This window comes from Sardina pilchardus, chromosome 18 (genome assembly GCF_963854185.1).
Source record: "Sardina pilchardus chromosome 18, fSarPil1.1, whole genome shotgun sequence".
Lineage (NCBI taxonomy): Eukaryota > Metazoa > Chordata > Actinopteri > Clupeiformes > Clupeidae > Sardina > Sardina pilchardus.
This window is the reverse complement of record NC_085011.1, coordinates 13471723-13491512: the sequence shown is the minus strand read 5'-3', so window position 1 is coordinate 13491512 and position 19790 is coordinate 13471723. Positions and strand designations below refer to the sequence as shown.

Below are 19790 nucleotides of genomic sequence, written 5' to 3'. Positions count from 1 at the left end.
TTTTTGTTCTTTTGAATAAAAATGATGAATAAACTGTATGTCAACTGTATGTCATATGCTTTATGTCTTCTTTTTCAATCTGTGATAACAACTGTTCTTTAGAAAAACAGCATGTTTTGTTCATTGTGGCAACCATGAGGATACTGCTATGGTATTTCACTAGAATGGATTAGATTAGATTAGATCAGATCCAACTTTATTGTGCAGAGTACAATTACAAAGACAAAGTTTGCGTCTAACCAGAAGTGCAAAAAAGCAGAAACTGCAATTATACAAGTACAGACAGTAGTATACAGTTTGTTTACAGAAGGTGGTTTAGAGGAATATAAATTAAACATAAATATTATATGTGCAGAATAAGTATGGCTAATATGAACAATGTATTCAGCACGTGCAGATATGTGTAATGTAGCAGTAACATTATAATAGTAGTAAGAATAATATAAATATGCAGTATATTAACAGAATATATTATAAGAAAAACAGAACAAAGATGGATTGAACCATATAGACAGATACAGTATGCACAGCTATGTGCAGTGTGGTAACAATACCATTGTAGTGCAGAAACAGTAACATTATAAGATAAGTAAGAATAAGTGTGTGCAGGATGAATAGCATGAAGAGCAGTAGAACATGGCTATGTATAAGTCCAATTATGTACATTATGTAGGCCTATACAGTATTTGCAAATAAATCAAGAACACTAGTGCAGTTGTCTGGGGGGACTTTATTTCAGTTGACTTATTATTAAAACTCAGCTAAGAATACTGGTTAAGAATAAGTCTTGTTATTTGTTTGTGTAGGCTGTATCGGCACAGTGCACATACTGTGCATGAGAGCTTAAAGAAAAGCTTCACAATAATGTCCACACTTTAGACCACAATTATACCTACATGTAACATGTTGTTTAAACTGTTTTATGATATAGGCCTAAAAGGCCTATATCATAATATAGTTGCCCAGGCCAGACCATAAGTTTAGGAGGTGAGAACTCTTCCAAGGACCCCACTGAAGACCCTACCAAGTCTGTGTGTGTGTGTGTGTGTGTGTGTGTGTGTGTGTGTGTGTGTGTGTGTGTGTGTGTGTGTGTGTGTGTGTGTGTTGGGAGTGGGGAATAGGCTATTCAAGCATCACGCCCTACATTTGCCAAGGATCACAAGAGGTTTATTTGTTGCATTGCGTTGAGTCAGGATCTCCAGCATGGACCACATGAGGTGAAGCCACATGAGCTTAAGCTACGTACGTTGACGTGATATTCTACGTCGTTTGGTGACGCATCAACGTATGGTTGAGCAGACAGGAGAATTTTACTGGCAAGATGGCGACTTCGGAGCCGGTAAGAGAGAACTGTCTGTCCAGAATTCTAGGGACCACAACGATCTCTGAAAGTGATTCATTAGTTTATGAAATATTTGTTTTTCCAGTCTATTTTGAGGAAACACCGCACATATTTAAAACCAGTTGTTTATTTTAAGAGCTTCAAGAGCGCACTGATGTCGCCGGCTCAACAAGATGTTCTCCTGTGCTAGCTAGCTTTCAAATGGATTTAGGGGTGGCATTGGTGGTGACTTTGTTGGCAGGGAGACACTGGGGCTGAATAGCTCTGATTCTGTCCTCGCATTTATTTAACATGGGCTATCTTACCTTGTTCCGAGCGACACGATTTCTCATAACTGATGTACACTGTCGTGCTGGTGTCTGTTCGGTGAAACAAAAACCTGATCTAGACACGTGTGTTTCGTGCTAGCTAGTTTCACGAGCTACCTATGCTAGCAAGCTATCTGGTATCCAATTCATTTGCCATTCCTATGAAGTATAGCTTGCTAGCAATGTTAGCTGTCTTGTATACATCTGGAAAATATAAATGAATATTTTCTGTTTCTTGAACGAATGACAGCATGTAGGTTGTTAACATGCTGTAATACAAATTTATGCAACGCGATATGCTGTTCCATCTCCGATTGGAGAAATAATTTCCTTTCCAAAGAGAGTAACTTAACGTTATGCTAGCTAACGATAGCTAGAAGGTAACGTTATGGCTCTTGATTTGAATATCCTTATAAATTACGTTAAATCATTTCCCTAGCATTGGAAAGGACACTTGTTTCCTAGTTAACGTTAACTTTTCTAGTGTTAAACACCCTAAAAATAACACCATGTAGCCTACTCATCATCAAGGTGTGTTTTGCAAGCACATTTGACGTAAAGCTATAATTACAGCAAATTGTTAACGTTACACACATGTATGTGTTGTAGGATTATCCTCCATAAGTTACGTGTTGTTGTATTGTATATTTATTTATAAACGATAATGTCATGTCAGCCAACTTGCCGATGATAAACTCAATGCTAAATGTTTGTGTTCGTTCCAGGAGACTTTTTAGATTCCACACCATTTCATTTCGAAGAGAATTCTGAAATTGCCAAGTCAGCACACTTGATCTGTAACACAGTATTTCTCATTAATTGTATTCATTGTGGGTTCTTTTCATGTAGCGAGGAAACGAAACTGAAGATGGTCCCAACGAGACACCCGCACCGGCACCGGCACCGGCACCGGCACCAGCACCCGCACCCGCACCCGCCGTTGCAGGTTCTGAGCAGTACATCAAACATCCATTGCAGAACAGGTATTGTCTCTGTGTGTAAATGTGCTCACATGGCATGGTCTCAGAATGGTCATTGTTGCAGAGGAAGTGCAACGTTTGCAACCTTTGCAGTGTTTCTTTAGAGAGTTTCACCTTGGAGGGATTGTAAAACACATACGTTTTCTATTAGGCTACTAAGCAGAGTTGAATCAAGTACGGTCATTTGGGAAGATTATGATTCTTGTGCTTTTAATGGTTTAATATGTGAATGGTGGTAAATCTCATTTGCTTTTCTCTAAACATGCCATAAATGACATGTAAAACTTGCAGCATTGTATGAATCCTGACACTGTATTCATGGTAAGCTATGGATCAAAGACACTTCTTCTTGAGATCACCTTTCATCACATTTGTTAAGGCTCAGACTAAGGGATTTTGTACTCCGTTATGATGTTTCTATGGAAGGAGAGCGAAGAGTCAGTGTGGTCAGTTCACTTGAAAGACCTTCATAGAACAGCAGTTTTGTTCGTGTTCTGCTCAGCAGCATTGAACAGTCATTCAGGCAGCCATGGGCAGAGCAGAAGTGCTGATGTCATCCGTTGGGCAGACCTTCCTGTCCTTTCCGCCTGTGCAATGCCTGCTGTGTGAGCTCAGTTAGTCTATCTTGCAGTGCAATGGCAAGGGTTGGTCAGTGAGAGGATAAATGCCAAATTGATCTTGAGGACAGGATTTATGAGAAGTGTCAGGGAACTATGTGTCTCATGATAGGGACACCAGCATACACAGTTTGTTGGTCGATTTCCCACCTAATGATGGAATATTGCAGTTGGTTGTGTTTGTGGCCAGCATTTGTGTCTTGTGGTGGGGTTCATGCCCCCCCCCCCATCCCCTTCTCCATCCCACCCACAGATACTCCAGTAGTAAATCTGAGGGTAAGTTTAGGACACACAGTGAGAGTGTTGCTTTTGACACGAAGGTAATGAGGGGTTGGACTATAGCATCCCTCTCCTCCCTTCCCTGTCTACTGCCTTTGGTTTGTTAATGAGACAATAATGGCCCCCATAAACAATGGGTAGCCTGTATTTGTTTGGTTGCTGACTATTTTGTTGTTCAGTAGCACATCACATGCATTTCTTCATTACGCCCATATTTGCTGGTGGTGTGGATGAGTACAATCTCCCATTTCAGCAAAATTGCTGAAAATGACATCAGAAAAAATACCAACTTTTTGTCTGTTATCTGTTATTATGAAGCCATGGAATGATTTGCCACTGAATGATTTTAGTCCTGGATAGTCTTATCTACTCATAAATAATTGCTTGTGACTTACAAACTAATAGCGGTTTATCCTTGACTTGACTTCAATAAATGCAAATACTACTCTGCTTATTAGCAAATGTCATGATGTGCCATGCCCTAGAAGGATTTCATAGGCATAGGGCAGGGGTGGCAACTTTTTCACTTAAAAGGGACACACATTGTCTTTGTTACCAGAAATAAATAAAAACACATCTGTCTAGAGCCACAAAAATATCGGAATTGTTAAAAAGAAATCAGTTTAAACATCTTCATCTTTATTAGCCTCAGGTATACGGCATACTTGCCATACTCTGCATACATGCTGTATTTTACGATATAATATTTCAACCAACTGTTAATGTTTTAGGACAGCTTGTAGCTTAACGGCTATATGAAATAGTTTATAACTTCCATTTTTGGAAAAAAACAAGGAGCCATTAGAGAGGAGCTAAAGGGCCGTAGGTTGCCTACCCCTGGCATAGGGAAACACACACACACACACACACACGCACACAAAATATATATTAAAAGGAAGCCTGAAACGGTGTGTGAATGAATATGTGATAAACAAAGCCAGAGGATGTCTGGTCATGATGTTTCTCTCTCTTCACAGATGGGCCTTATGGTATTTCAAAAATGACAAGAGCAAAAGCTGGACAGAAAATCTGCGTCTGATTGCCAAGTTTGACACAGTAGAGGACTTTTGGGCGTAAGTGTCAGTAAAATAGTCTTTAACTAGCTCTCCAAGCTTGAGTTACTAGTGATATTAGATGGAATCCTCTTGCATTAAATGTCAATGATCAAGGTTCTTTGAAAATATGTATCTGATATTTAAATTGATTAATCTTCATTTGTTGAATATGATTGTAATGACAAATTTGTTCCCAGATTATACAACCACATACAGCAACCAAGCAAACTCGGCTTTGGCTGTGACTATTGCTTATTTAAGGTAATACTAATGTATTTTTCTATTCTAATCTATTATATAATGTATCAGTTTATCCTATTTCTGTTGTATTGAATTTAATTTTGAAATCTTGAATTTCTCCTTGGGGATCAATAAAGTAACTATCTATCTATCTATCTATCTATCTATCTATCTATCTATATGGACCCTGACACCACACAAAGTATATAGATAAATAATGGCATCTGATTTGGAATATTCAGGACTCTTCCATCTCTGAAGCTCTAGGTGGATGTATTTCTGTCTAACCATATGGCATACAGCACTTGACATCTGGTGTCAAATGTTTAGGTCTAAATAGTAGAGATGGAGTTTAAAGGCAGACCTCGTTTGGTGTGCTGTCAGTTAATTGACAGTGTGATTGACATTTCCCCCATGTAGGATGGCATCAAGCCCATGTGGGAGGATGACCGAAATAAACTTGGGGGCAGATGGCTGATGACCCTAAGCAAACAGCAGAGACATAACGACCTTGACCGCTACTGGATGGAGACGGTAAGCTGCCTGACTGTCCTGTTCCTACGTGTCTTGGGAGAAGCATTCAAATGTTCGCTGCACTGGTGCAGCCACCAGACTCCTAACCTGCCTGTCCTTTTACTTTTGATTGGCTTTCAGCTTTTGTGTTTAATTGGCGAGTCTTTTGATGAGGCCAGTGAAGACGTGTGTGGAGCTGTGGTCAATGTCAGGCCGAAAGGAGATAAAATAGCCATCTGGACTGGCAACTGCCAAAACAGGGAAGCCATTATGACGATAGGGTAAGTGTCTGACTTCCCTCTTGAAGACATTTCACATGTGTATCAATGAAATGTATGTGTGACTTGCCATCAAGGAAATGTGGACAAAGTTTGAATTTCCCTTTGGAATTATTAAGGTTTATATCTATATCTATCTATCTACTGTATGTCAAGATTGTTTGACTTTAACAATTGCAGCTATAAGCGTTAAATAGCATGTTTATTGTCCCATGTAGAGAGCCTGTAGTTCAGGGCAATTAAAATGGGGCCACAGCTGGCCGGTTTTACATTCATTCACATTCATTTCTAGTGGGAAATTAATCAGCCTCTCACCTACCTTTCACACCCTAAAGTTTAAGGAAACTTCCACAGGTCCCATATGGTTAGCACTGTCTATCACTGCCTAGTAAGGGTGTAAAGGTACACATATTCATACCAAACTGTTTGGGTACAGGGCGTTTGGTTCAATACAGATGTGTACCGAATATGAAATACAGTCTTAAATAGTAATCAACATTTGTTTTTTTTTGTTTCAAATTCGAGTTCCCACACAAACATATTAAGCGGCCTGTCAGTCAAAGCATTTGACACCTTTTCAAAATTCTATTCCCATTGCGCATCAGCAATATTGTCAGTGATTTTTGTGCACCGTTTCACCCCTGCCTAGTCTTATTGATACAGTATATCATTGAGGCTTCAGCCTGGTTTTTCCAGGTAGTTGGAAGGTTAAAGGGATAGTTCGGGTTTTAAGACACGAAGTTATATGGGTTCCCTGTCAGCAACGTTGTGCATCAGCACTGACTTACCCCGCAACAGCGTCCTGTGAGCCGAGATCCAGCCGGTTTTTGATGCTGAAGAAAGTAGTCCGGCAAGTTTCTGGGGTCACGAAAGTAAAGTGTTTTTCTTCTCAAAACCATATGCGTTCAAAAGAGTGATATATTTGCACCACAAAAACGTTGTCCAGGAAAAATTCAAACCTCGTTATCACTTACTTATTTTTCGCGATTCCTATCACTGCGCGCTACTGACAGCTGGACAACGTTTTTGTGGTGCAAATATATCACTCTGTTGAACGCATATGGTTTTGAGAAGAAAAACACTTTACTTTCGTGACCCCAGAAACTTGCCGGACTACTTTCTTCAGCATCAAAAATGATCAAAAACCGGCTGGATCTCGGCTCACAGGACGCTGTCGGGGGGTAAGTCAGTGCTGATGCACAACGTTGCTGACAGGGAACCCATATAACTTTGTGTCTTAAAACCCGAACTATCTCTTTAAGGTAGATTCCAAGTGCCTTGCCACTAGAGGGTGTTGTTGCATTGGACACATTGCAAAAGTTTTCTATATCAAGGCACCTTGTGTTTGTGTAAGGACTTTTGGAATAGAATGGACTCAATCAGCACTTTGCTTTCGGTTGTCAAGTCTAACTGAGAAAACCTGTTCCACATTAAGATCCAGATTAGAGGGACCTTGAGTCTGATGGCAACGACGATGGTGCAGTCTCTAGGTCTATTCAAATGTTCACAGTCTTCACACAAACCAGTATCCGTTATCAGCCCAGTTAGTAATTGTTGTTTTTGGATATTTAGAAATATTGATTATAAATTCACAGGGACATTGTTGTAGGCCTATAGAAGCATGTTAGACAGTATAACTACTTTTGGTATCTTTTAACCGTACAAATTGTCTCAATCATTTATTAACCTCTTCTCTCCTCCCGAAGATGTTGGTCTCAGTGGCCAGTTACTTTTCAAAGCTTTCCATCACCATACAATGAACTCTGTTCTTTCCTCTAGGCAACAATACAAAGAGCGATTGAATATTCCCGGCAAACTTCTCATCGGCTACCAGTCACACGATGACACCTCTAGCAAAAGTGGATCCACAACGAAGAACATGTATTCAGTTTGAAGAAGATTAATTACAATTGTTGTAGGTTTATGAAATTATCAGATTGCATCACACATGAATAATTTTGAGTTGTCAACTACTGTAGTGTCCTTCCTTTTAAACAGAAAGAGTGAGGGAAAAAAACAATATTCAGCACGTAAATGTGAAACTCAAACTTGCTGTTGAACACCTTCAGTAGCTGGGCTCATCAAAGGGTGCTAAATGACCTAGAAGTTTGAGGGACTGCACCAGTTAAAAATATTGAAAATGGGCGATATGTTACTGATTTCTTTTCAGTTTAGAATTAAAAAAAAAATAGATGAGACTAATACCACACATCCCTGGCAAAAGAGGTTGTAAGGTTCATTGTTAAAAAGGAAACCAACTTTCTTGGCTTTAACCTGTTATCTCTTGTGTGTCATGTTACAAAGTGTTACAAATGTTTTGTCACTACTGGGGTTTACAAACGGAAGGAGTAATGGCAACTTTCATCCACCCAGCAATTTTAAGGGCCACAGTAGTTTTAACATGTATCATTTTTGGAGGTGTTTGGCATGAGAGGCAGAAGCGCCTGCAGACTGACTATCTTAAAAGGTTTGTAAAAGTTGGCCTGAGTTTCTCTCTATGTTTGGTATTTGCCAGGAGAGACCACTTATTGTTTCAGCCATGCTGAAATTGTGAAAAGACTTGCTTGTAGAACTGTTTTGAAATCTTGTGTGTGCCCCCTTCCCCCTCCCCCCTCCCCCTACATCTATTTATGGTATATGCATTGCAGTTGAGCTATTCAGTGGGAGGAAGACCATGAAAGGAAAAAAAAAACTTTTTTTGTTAACTTTTCTTTTTCCCATTTTTGAAGAGGTTAGGAATGTGGACTACTGCTTAATGTAGAAACATTTTTTTACAGTATATTTTACAGTAACCTGCCTGGTCACCCTTGCTTTTTAGGTGTGCTTTTCACTGTTTTCTTTTCCTAAAACTAGACTTTTTTTCACGTTCGCAATACTTTCAGGATCAGTGCGAATGAAGAGAGGCTACTCATTGTGAAATGATTTTGCTCATATTGTATCTTTATTATCTGTAATTCCAGGATGTATATTACCTTCTTTCAAGTAAAGATTAAGTGCTTTGCATTAACATGTGAATCAAATGTCTCATTTTGTTTACTCAGGAAAAGCACTTTTCTCTCTACCATTGTCCGCATATACTAGTTGCCATGTTTTGATGTTAGAGAACTAAATCTTAACAATCTGCTTTTAACCAAAGGACATCTCTACCGTAATTTCCCCACTATTAGCTGCGGGTTATATATTGATTTTGCAAACGTTCTTCAGCTATGAGGTTAATACACGGGACAGTTTATATGGTATCAATATGGTTTTGTTTCTTTTAATTTGTATAAAACACTGTCCTGCGGCTTATAGGAAATTACTGTAGCATACGATACCCAGCACTGATGATATTTAGAAGGATGCATATTATATTACTAATAATTAGGGTTCACATAGATGTAGTGTTTGTAGACACCAAGACTTAAAGGGACACTTTACCGATTAGCATTAAGCTTTGTAGCTTTAGAAAACCAGTCATGTTTTTGAATGGTCGTGCATCATTCCCTCAGTTTGCCTTGAGATGGGAGAAATAAGGATTTCAATTAAACCCATGAATAGGACTTCCTGCTTTCAATGATGTAAAATGATGATTTTTACATCATTGAAAGCAGGAAGTCCAACATTGAAATCCGTATTTCTCCCATCTCAAGGCAAACTGAGGGAATGATGCACGACCATTCAAAAACATGACTGGTTTTCTAAAGATACAAAGCTTAATGCTAATTGGTGAAATGTCCCTTTAAGGCAGTTAAGTCAACAAAAAGTTATTGTGCACATGTGTATTGGGTCAAAGATCCACTCCCTCATTTCACCCTCACGCACCTGTCACTGTACAAATATGAACTGACAGCTAACGCCCTACACATGAAACGACATCTGGGCACGGTTGAGGGAACAGTCTGGATACACAAAGGCCGGGTTTCCCAGATCCGTTAAGGAGCTCTTAAGTGCTAAGAACCTCTTAGGATCGCTCTAAGAACGCTCCTAAGAAGGTCTTAGCACTTAAGAGCTTCTTAAAGAATCTGGGAAACCCGGCCAAGATCAGTATACTCTGCGTAGTTACTGCCTTTTTGCTTAGTAGGGCAGTATCCATACACATTTTACATGTAAAGTAGACCTAAAAGTAATTTTATTTTATCCGAAGTATAGCCTAACTAGCTGAAAAATATAACAAATGGAATTTTAAAATACTGCACTGCATGTTCAATTCAACCTTGGTTATCTTTAGGAACTTCACAACTTACGTCTCTTGGAAACCTTTGACAACTACTGGAATTGTTTTGTCAGATGTCACTGCCACTCCTGTTAGACAACACTTATTGTTCCAGGAACTGAATAATGGTCACTTATGCCAATCGCGTACTAAAACTATGTTGTCTGACGCGTTCCTTTGATATTTGAGGTAAAATGACGTAACAAGGGTGTGCACAATGTACCTGTCCTTCCTTGTACATACACATTGGTAAAAACATTTCTGTAATGTACATAAAATGTATACACCCCTGTACAGAAAAGCAGATAACCAGCAAGTTAAAAAAAAAAAAAAAAAAAATCAACCTATTATTAGTGTGTATGTGAAGTGCCTGCTGTTTTGTATGGAATGACTATCACATAACATAGTCAAGAGCAGACTGAGATGTTCCAAACAAAGCATCTATGAATTTAATGGTGGAAAAATTGCAGAACCAAGTAACCACCAAATTTATTTTAAATAAATATACATAGATTTAAACATCAACTGTCTACACAATAAACAGTAACTGTAAATTTGATCAAATATAATGTCTTAAAATACATTGTTTTGTCAGTTGGTGAAAAAGCTTAATTCTGTGATTATTAAAAACTGGAAAATGTACAAGTTGTAAACAAGTGCTGACAGAGTGTGTACTACAACGTAAACCAGTCATCTCTCCTTCAAACTACTTCTACTACTATCTTAACTATTAGACTGAAACTATTGGGGGAAAGTAATCTGCAGTCATTGCACACATTTCCAATGTGCAAATCATTTTGCTTACAAGTGTGCAAAACCACATGGAAATTCTTGCCTGAATAAATTACAATTATTCCCTGTCCTTCAGCATAATAATGCCTGATAACTACCTTACAATCATAATAATGCCATATTTCTGAAAGAAACAGGAAAATGAGTCCTACTGGTGACTCTTTGTCATAATCAATTAGTTATTTGGTGTAAATTCAGTCCTGCAACAAAAACATTCATTCAACATAACTTCAGCGGTGGTACACAAAGTGAAATGTAAATTGAATGCGTAATCATAAACCCTCTGGGGGAAAAAACCACAAAAAAAAAAACCACTTATGACTTCCATTGTAATGGCACTTTATGGTCTTTGGAATATCTCTGGCATGGAAGAGCATTTTGGTGGATGGTATCCAAACGTGCAGTTCCCAAAATGGTTCCCGAAAACCGGAGTCTACTTTTACAAAAATATACGTTTCTCTGATGCTGGTAATACCCAAAAATTGTATGTAGTTCATATGTCTTGATCAAGTAGTAACCAACAGCCTCCCTGGGATTACCAGATCCCAAAGATCTTCTTTCTGGAAGGTAATCCGTTTTGGTGTACATGAGGATGGGAAATACAAATAAATAACGGAAATTGGTACTCCTGATTAGAGCCTGGTCTCAGGCCAAAATGAGTGGTTTTTCCTCATCCCTTCTCTCCAGGAGTGTACCCAGCATTGAGGATGAGAAAAAGAAAAACTCCACCGCAAAGCTCAGCTCAAACACTTCCATATTCACGCTGAGTGTCCACTCAAAAATGGCAGAAACATGTCTGTAAAAGTAATCTGTTTGGACGAAGAAAATACAATCTGATAAACCAGGTTAAGGACAAAGATGTCACTCTTTCCTTCACATCACTTTAAAAGTTGGAATATTTCAGCCACACTCTGATAATCATTCACTATTACAGTAAGCTCGCTGAGAGGTCTCACAATAGACCTATTATCACCACAAATTAATGAATACTTTTTCATGCTTTCACAGAAAGTAATTCATAATCGACTGTTGTCTTGCTTCAGTGAAAGGATACAAAGGATGGTGACCAAGATCTGGATTGACGTAGATACGATACGTGCTGGGTAGAGGTAGCGCTCCAGTCCGGTCAGAAGGCACCTACTGGTGAGCGAGGTGAGGAGGAGGCTGTAGAAACACAGGCACACAAAACTCACGGCAGCACCCAGGTGATGCAGCAACACCAGTTCAGCAGGCTACAGGAGACAGACAGGAGAAACAGGAATTTAATATTTATCACAGCAGGTCACTTAGGGCTATTGTAGGATTTCAACATGTTGCTGTTTGACAGTGTTAGTATAAACTACAGGCTACAGGCTGGACTACTCCATTGAAGCCAGCATCAAATATGAGCACATATCCCTTAATGTGTGAGTTAACAGTGTTTAACAGATCATGTTAGTGTTGTAACTCAATCTAGTTACATTTCAACCAACTCTTGCACCAGATAATAGCCCTCGGCACCCTTTGTCCCCTTATGCTGAATATACAATGACTGTACATTGCGGCTGTCTTTATTGTTTGTGTTTATTAAAAGGGTGTGTCCATCCCTTCGCCGGTAGCACTTACATTGCAATTCCCTGCCACAAAGGCACCACCTGATGCCACAATGCCAAAGACCAGGGCGATTTTACTGAGGAGTGACTGACCGCTGTTTCTGTCCAGGATGTGGGCATGATGAAATATAGAAAACACCACAACTACAGGGGAAAAAAAAAACATTTTAGTCAGTTATCTTTCCTGTATAATCTATGAACAGTAAATGCTCACTTTAGATGTTTAAGTGTTGTTGTTACAAAACAGCTTAATTATTGTGTAGGATGCACTCACACAAGAACGCCCCAGCATTAATGGTGGCAGAGAAAAGGGAATTTTCCGGAAACATAGTCCCACTGCAGCTATTTTAAAGGGAAAAGTTAACAAAAATCAGTGTAAATCACCATATTAACATCACACACACAAAAAAATGAAATTACATTCACTCTTCCTAACCTTATGGTGGGGACTTTGAAGGATGTACAGCAGTGTCCGGAATCATTTGTTTGGCATGAGTTCCTGTACTCCCTAGAGACATTAAAGTGATTTAGTACACCAACTACATCATGGTAATGATAAATGTAGGCAATCATCTACAATAAGCATGTTGAGTTTGAAGAGACTTCACCCACCAGTTGCCAAGTGAGCACACATGGCCATTCGCTAACGCCAGTGCATATCTAGAAGATTAAAATGAAAATCAGAGAACATTCAGAATCAGTAAAGTACATCTATAATGTTGGGTGAATCATGCCTGTACTAGTAGTATTCTCTATAAGTAACTCTAAAATGAAGAGGTACAATGTTTATCGAAATAGGCTACAATACAGGAGAGTCACTGGATTAATAAATAACCAGGAACTCAATTAACGTTGGCTAAGGATGTGTCCGCAAGCAGCTGTCAGATAATAGAATGTTAATATCTCAGTAGTCTTAAATGTCACCTGTCTGCATACTGTATAAAATGAAGAACACAGACTTGATGCATAAGATTTGAATTCTTGTACGTGTACGCTGAATGTGTAAAAGCCACATAGTATTAAACACATGGTTAATAACATAAGATGGCTGGTTTCACTTTGAGAATTTACTGTACACTCAAAGAGAAATCACTCAAATTAGTCCAAGCCACGGAATCAGATTAAAACAGACATTTTCCACTTAAGCCTGAAAGAATGAACAACTTCAAGTGAAATGCAGAGATTCTTATTTTTTAAAATGGAATGTCAACACAATAATACTAGGTTTACACTAAAACACTTGTAATTCACAAAAGGAACACTTACACTGACCAGGATCCAAAAAATGAAACACCAGAGAGCGCGATGGGGATAATAATCCAGAGGACCATGTCTTGTGTTGATATTTAGAGATGCCGAGACACTAAACAGTGCAAGTCTCAGGTGTATGATTAGAAATCCCTTGTGAATGGTTTCACTCCAGTCATTTAACAGTCTCAAATGACATGTTACGTACACCCAAATCAAATATGTTCCATGTCTTTCAGCTGTAGATGAGGCATTTGAGGATAGGTAGACAGACTGACGTTTGCGTCTTCCACCAGAAAAGCAGCATTCCTCGCCTCCGGTCGCTCAACAACTTGCTCCAGGCCTCTTTAGCCACTCCTTGCCACGGAACTTTCCTGCCCTGTCAGAAAACAGCCGCAAGGAAAATTGGGGTGGGCCATTTTACCTTATCAACTTGTTTGCTTTAGGCCAACACAAAACAACCAATCATGCTCTATAGCTCCTGCCAGGAAGAGAGCCTTTTGTTTCCCTACTTCTAAAAACTCTCAATCTGGAGTTTGTTTGAAGTGCATTAACAAAGTCCTCAATTATAATAATCTTTTTCAAGAACACTTGTGCTGTTTCGGACAACAAAATATTGTTGTTCAACAGGACTAAAAATGTACAAAAAGAAACTGCTGTAATGTGGGTGTGAATGTTTTTTCAGTCATCTCCACTAGAAAGACAGTTGCTGACAGACAGACAGACAAAAGAATGTTTGGCAACTCTCATGCACAGCTTAACATTACTATTATTGGAACCTACCTGGTGTTTCCCAACTCCAACTTTACTCAATCACACCATGGCAAGCTTATGAGGAGTTGTGATGAGGTAACACCTAACCTTCAAAAAAAAAAAAAGCTATAGCCTTTACTCATGCTGCCAACATGTCTCCCTCCCTTTTTGCAATCATGCAGTGATTGAAATCTGTCATTATGAAACTTGTACATACATTTAGTCTGAGCTTTCACCGCAGTTATTTCATATGATTGTGACTTTCATCAAATAAAATAAATCTGTAAATCAAAACATCAGGTAAAAAAAACTAACCAACTGTTCACACTTAACCAAGGCCTCATCATTAGCATAGCTGTCTACTTAGATGCCTACAACTCCTCGTAATCGAGTGATATAATTCTTCAAACATTAGAGTCGGCCAAATCTAATATCTAATAGGCTATTTGTAATACAATGTAGCTGCAACACTATTAAAGTGTTCAACATGCGGCGGAATTTAGTCTAATGGACTGTGTAAGACAGCTAAATTGGGTCCTGAATTTCAAAACAATTGAAATGGCGGCGACTGCAAGATGGAGTCTGTTGCAGATACTACGGTCACGCTCAGTTACACATCATTTCAGGTATAAACACTGATTTATATTCAAGTTTGTAAGAATAACAATATACGAACTACTGTTTGTGATAGGTATTAAGTGTGTTGTATCATAATAAGCTAATGCCTGATGAACAACTGTAACCTTTTGGAACGTCAGATGCCTGACCTAGCAGGCTCGCTAACAGCAGCCAACTAGCATAAACTACTGATCGCAATTTTAAACTAGTACTAATCCTTAGCTCTCACTCGTTGGTTGCGCACTTGATTTGTTCTGACATCTGTTTTGATTTTAGGCAACATGTCAACATAAGCACATTCATACATATTTTTGGTTTACTTTGACGTTAGATCTCTTGCTTTATCATTGTTGGTGCCGCTTACATGTTATATATTGCTACAACGATTTGATGGCTCTTTAGCAAAATGTTAAAATGCTAAATGTCAATAGCTTAGCACTACGATATTTCTGTAAGTCGCAATAAACGCGTCCGCCAAATAAATCAATATAATGTCACGTTATGTTTCTTGCAAAGTCATACTTCCTGAGCTGAATGATTTATGATTTGACAACAATCATTAATATGAACTGCGCCATGCCTTACATGACATTAATTTTTTACCTTAGGATATTTCATTACTTTAAGTTAAACTTTCAGTTATAGATTCATTGCGTTATAAGTGTTACTTTTTAACAGTCTTTTACCCTAACCGTTTCACATTGTCATATTTTGGTCAGTCGAAGTGCGCAATGTATTTAGTAAAGTATCCTAAGTCTACTTAAACGTGATATGACTGGAATTTCTCTTATGTTCCAGGTATCCAGTAACGGAGAAAAATAGATGCTTTTCCCTTTCTGTTGTCCGTCATGTGAGAAAACCTCAACTTCCGTTTAGGGGACCAGGTAAGGCTTATGCAGGTACAATCAGGGAGTGGGATGCTTGTGTTCCCTTGCTATCTGTTAGCAATGTTACATGGGGATGACAGTTTAGTTGAATGAACGTTGGTTGGTCTCAGAGCACAGTGCCTTTTGGAATTTGACTTTTTGATATACATTTATATACAGTATATGTGCACTAATGCACACACACATTACCCCAAATCAGAAAAAGTTGTGACATAGTGTAGAATGCAAATAAAAACAGAATGGGTTGAATATACAAGTCTTGTTAACCTATAATTAGCAGCAAAAAGGACATAGACGAAACATATAAAATGTTGATAATGAAAATGTTGATTATTTCATGAAAATATATAAGCCAGGATCATTTTGAATTTCATGCCAGCAACATGTTTTTTTTTTTTTTTTTTAAAGTTGGGACAGTCAGGTAATGTTTACTGCTGTGCTGCTTCACCTCTTCATTTAACAAGGAACTGAGGAACTGAGAAGACCATTTGCTAGAGTTTTGAGAAGTAACTGTTTGAGAAGTAACTGTAACATTCCTGCCTGATATGTTACAGTGTGTGTGTGTTTATTATTTATTTAGTAAAGGCTGCTTTCTATTTGTTCATTTCAGTGAGGTGGTTGTCTGTTCAAACACAAGATACACCTAACCCCAGAAGCCTGAAGTTCATACCTGGTAAACCTGTCTTGGGAGCAGGGACACTAGATTTCCCCACTTCTAGTACTGCAGAATGTTCTTCATTAGCAAGGCAAGTCATCATCCTATCAATAAATATCAAGATCTTAGCTTTTTTGTAATGATGATGGGTGATGGGCTCGTAGCATAATACTTGTGTTGGGTACTGAATGTCTACTCTTACATCCTGTATTATCGTAGATACACTGTGTTTTGTCCTTGAATGTCATGGCCTTGAGATCAGACATGATGTCACGTTTTGTGAAATGGTTTGAAGTCATTGTTCCTGAGGCACTTTTCTCACGTGATGTACTTAAAATAAGTGTGCTACTCTTCTTGTGATGCATATCTATTCACTTTACAATTATTACTTTCAAAAGTTGTAACGAAGGCAATGTGTTTTTCCCTTCTCAGCAATCTCTTTGAGGTTGAGGGAGTGAAGAGTGTCTTCTTTGGCCCAGATTTCATTACGGTGACAAAGGTCTCAAAAAACCATACTAAATATAAACATGCCTGATTTTTTTTACTCCTTTAGTCCTAATATTACATTTCTTCAATGAATGATGTGACCTCATTTTGGTGTGCTTTCTCCCCATCTGTAATATGTAGGCTGATGATGATGTGGAGTGGATTGATATTAAGCGACATGCAATTGAAATCATCACAAAATTCTTTGAGAGTGGAGAACCAATTACAACTGGAGTTACACAGTCTCACTCAGAGAACAGTAAGCTATTTTCTTGACTTCTCTAATAGGCTGGTTGCTGCTGGGCTCTCTGACAAAGCAGTTTCATTTTTGGGAGTGGTCAAAAGTTAGTTCCTTTGTAATAGGAAACTAGTCAAATTGTTGCTATTGTTTCTATAGGTCTCTCTGAGGAAGATGACGAAATTGTTTCAATGATTAAGGAGCTCTTGGATACAAGGATCAGGTAGGATTCACATAGTAACTCACAGGCAGTGGTAGCTGTTTTTTCCCAAGATGGACAGAAGTCTTTACAGATATTCTGATGAGTTGTCTTTTCCCTGTGCTTACAAAACAATCTGTTATGGTTTTGAAACCCATTGCGTTAGTCTTGTAATCCAAAAACGCACCGGCCAGCGAACATACACCATGACTCATTATAAGATTAAAGAAAGAGGGGAAGTGGAATTATCTTTAAGCGCCTGGTGTACTATAGAACTTTAGCAAAGAACTGATAAAGGCTTTCTGAGAAAAGACAACCATGCAAACAATATGTTAGGAGGCACACACAATGCACATAACATTTGGATATCAAGTTTTTTTTGGTTTCCTCTCCACAGGCCCACTGTGCAGGAGGATGGTGGTGATGTCATCTTTAAGGGGTTTGAAGATGGCACAGTGAAGCTGAAACTGGTTGGGTCCTGCACAGGCTGTCCTAGCTCCACAGTTACCCTGAAAAATGGCATTCAAAACATGCTTCAGTTCTACATACCTGAAGTGGACGACGTGGAACAGGTAAAAGATGTGCGATCACGAAGTAGGGCAAAGAGAAGTGCTTGCTCTTCTGAGATAGTAGAAAAATGGTCCAAAGCAGTCAAAGTGCTAAGTCTTAAGTTGAACTAAAACTAATTGAATAATAGCAAGGCACAATCTATTTGCGAATTTAATACGATGAGTAAGATCCTAAGCTCACATCGGCGGATCACCTCAATACTCACACACCATACATCAGCTTTAATTCATGCATGAGACACTGCGAGTGACTGAGATGACCAGCCCACAATTTGGTTATGGAATACAGCGGATGCTTTTGTCCAAAGTTGGGATGTGGTATTGTAGGTGGAAAAGAAGCTGCAGGAGAGGTTGTTCCCATTTTTAAAGATGCAAAACTATTGAATAATGAAAAACGTGCTATGAGCTTGCAAAAAAAAGTAATCCCAAGTAGCTAAGTCTTCACTCAGTCTTACATACTTCTGAACTGCAATGGAATGCATTACTTGCATATCAGATCAAGTAGGAAAATTGTAGTGCATATATTTGAATGATCCAACCGCCTGTCTGTTTGATCGGACCTCTGCCTGCCTAGCAGTTCCTAGCATACCTTGATGCTCATACAACTGATTAAATCTGAATGGTTCTTGTTACTGTAACATTCTGAAATGTCTTGTGTGGAACTGAATGTCACTGCTTGTGTTAGATATCATGGCTACTGAGACTTTCTGTGCTGTGGTGATGATTGTCTTGAGTCATTGCAACTGTATCAGAGTGATCTTATGGAACATGTGTTGTCTCCTCCTATAGGTTGAAGATGAATTGGATGAGATCACTAATAAAGTGTTCTCTGAATTGGAACGCAAATTGGACTCCTAGCCTGATCTTGCTACTTCATGTTTAGCAGACTACTTGTAGAATAACCCTGACATACTTCAGGTTCTGAGCAGCACCCTAACAACATAGTGCAATATTATGGTCAATGGTTAACATTTTTAGCTTTGCACTTTCCAAAATTTATTTATTTTGCCTCTGTAACGAGCCTCAGTCAGTTGTATGGATTATACAAAGGGGTTTGCAAATGAAATCTTGTTAGATATCATTGTCCTTGGAAAGTTGCAAATGCTGAAGATGGTTATGATATATTTGTTGCATATTGCAAGTGATTTCTTGAGTGGCATTGGGGGGGTTGTTTTCTGATCATTTGAAATGTGACATTACACCCTAAACAACTTCAAAAAATGAAAGACCAATTTTATAGATTGTGTTTTAAAAAAAAAAAACAGAAAAAATGCAGAAAGAAAAGCAATTCCAGAATTAACTTCTTTTTCCTGAAGGCCACACATCTGTGATGTGGATGGACACTGTCAAATTTAGTGGAGATTTAAATAGAGGTTCACACACAGATTATTACTGTCAGAAAATGTAAGTTTGGGCATGAATTATACCAAAACATACTGATCTGGGTAAACGTTATAGTGACTGTTCTGTTACTTTTGCCCAGTTATTGTATCACTTTCTGCTCTGTAAGCTATGCTTTGTGTTGTATAAAAGAATGCACACTCATGTTCCAACTTGTCATTTGTTTCTGTTGTGTCATAAATCCAGAGGATGTGGTTTCCTCTTTATGAACTGTAAATTCAGTTAATTTGATGATAGAGTCCACAACGCTGGGGAAAGGTTAGTAATTGTTGAGCTAATCAAACCTTATCCTTTCCTTCCAAGCTCCTGAAGCGACGGCTTACTGTAATTGGTTAAATGCGTTGCTCAGCAGATCCACTTCCCATTTACAAAAGGGTTTTTTTCCTGTGTGCACACTGAACGAACAGTAAGAGGACTCAGACTAGTGTTGGTGTTCATGTAGGCCAACCATTTAATAGTGTTGTTGTCTGAGGTCATTGCTAACATATACGAAATATTTGAATGATTCTTTGAGAGTTCACCAAAGACTTTATTGTTAGAACACT

At 38.6% G+C, this 19790-nt stretch overlaps 3 protein-coding genes across 4 annotated transcripts; 2 read left to right on the top strand and 1 right to left on the bottom strand.

The window, feature by feature from the left end:
- Positions 1-1263: 1263 nt before the first annotated feature.
- eif4e1c (eukaryotic translation initiation factor 4E family member 1c) lies at positions 1264-8619 on the top strand. 2 transcript variants are annotated; one of them, XM_062519753.1, is made up of 7 exons: positions 1264-1339; positions 2500-2633; positions 4504-4599; positions 4779-4842; positions 5242-5355; positions 5476-5615; positions 7392-8619. In XM_062519753.1, the coding sequence occupies exons 1-7, from the start codon at positions 1322-1324 to the stop codon at positions 7504-7506; spliced, it is 681 nt and encodes a 226-aa protein (XP_062375737.1). In that variant the 5' UTR covers positions 1264-1321; the 3' UTR covers positions 7507-8619. The 2 variants fall into 2 exon arrangements, with proteins under 2 accessions (XP_062375737.1, XP_062375736.1); XM_062519752.1 differs by having other exon boundaries at positions 5242-5615.
- A 1652-nt stretch (positions 8620-10271) lies between these two features.
- On the bottom strand, positions 10272-14458 carry si:dkey-228d14.5 (uncharacterized protein LOC796266 homolog). Its single transcript, XM_062519476.1, has 9 exons — positions 14410-14458; positions 14223-14300; positions 13458-13818; positions 12804-12851; positions 12628-12699; positions 12466-12533; positions 12205-12335; positions 11654-11831; positions 10272-11432 (listed from the first exon to the last, which is right to left on the bottom strand). The coding sequence occupies exons 3-9, from the start codon at positions 13520-13522 to the stop codon at positions 11245-11247; spliced, it is 750 nt and encodes a 249-aa protein (XP_062375460.1). The 5' UTR covers positions 13523-13818; positions 14223-14300; positions 14410-14458; the 3' UTR covers positions 10272-11244.
- A 234-nt stretch (positions 14459-14692) lies between these two features.
- Positions 14693-19397, top strand: zgc:110319 (uncharacterized protein LOC796111 homolog). The gene is made up of 8 exons (XM_062519475.1): positions 14693-14818; positions 15609-15694; positions 16308-16443; positions 16785-16851; positions 16980-17097; positions 17236-17299; positions 17673-17847; positions 18634-19397. Exons 1-8 carry the CDS (start codon positions 14700-14702, stop codon positions 18700-18702), a joined length of 834 nt encoding a protein of 277 aa, XP_062375459.1. The 5' UTR covers positions 14693-14699; the 3' UTR covers positions 18703-19397.
- The last annotated feature ends 393 nt before the right edge of the window (positions 19398-19790 follow it).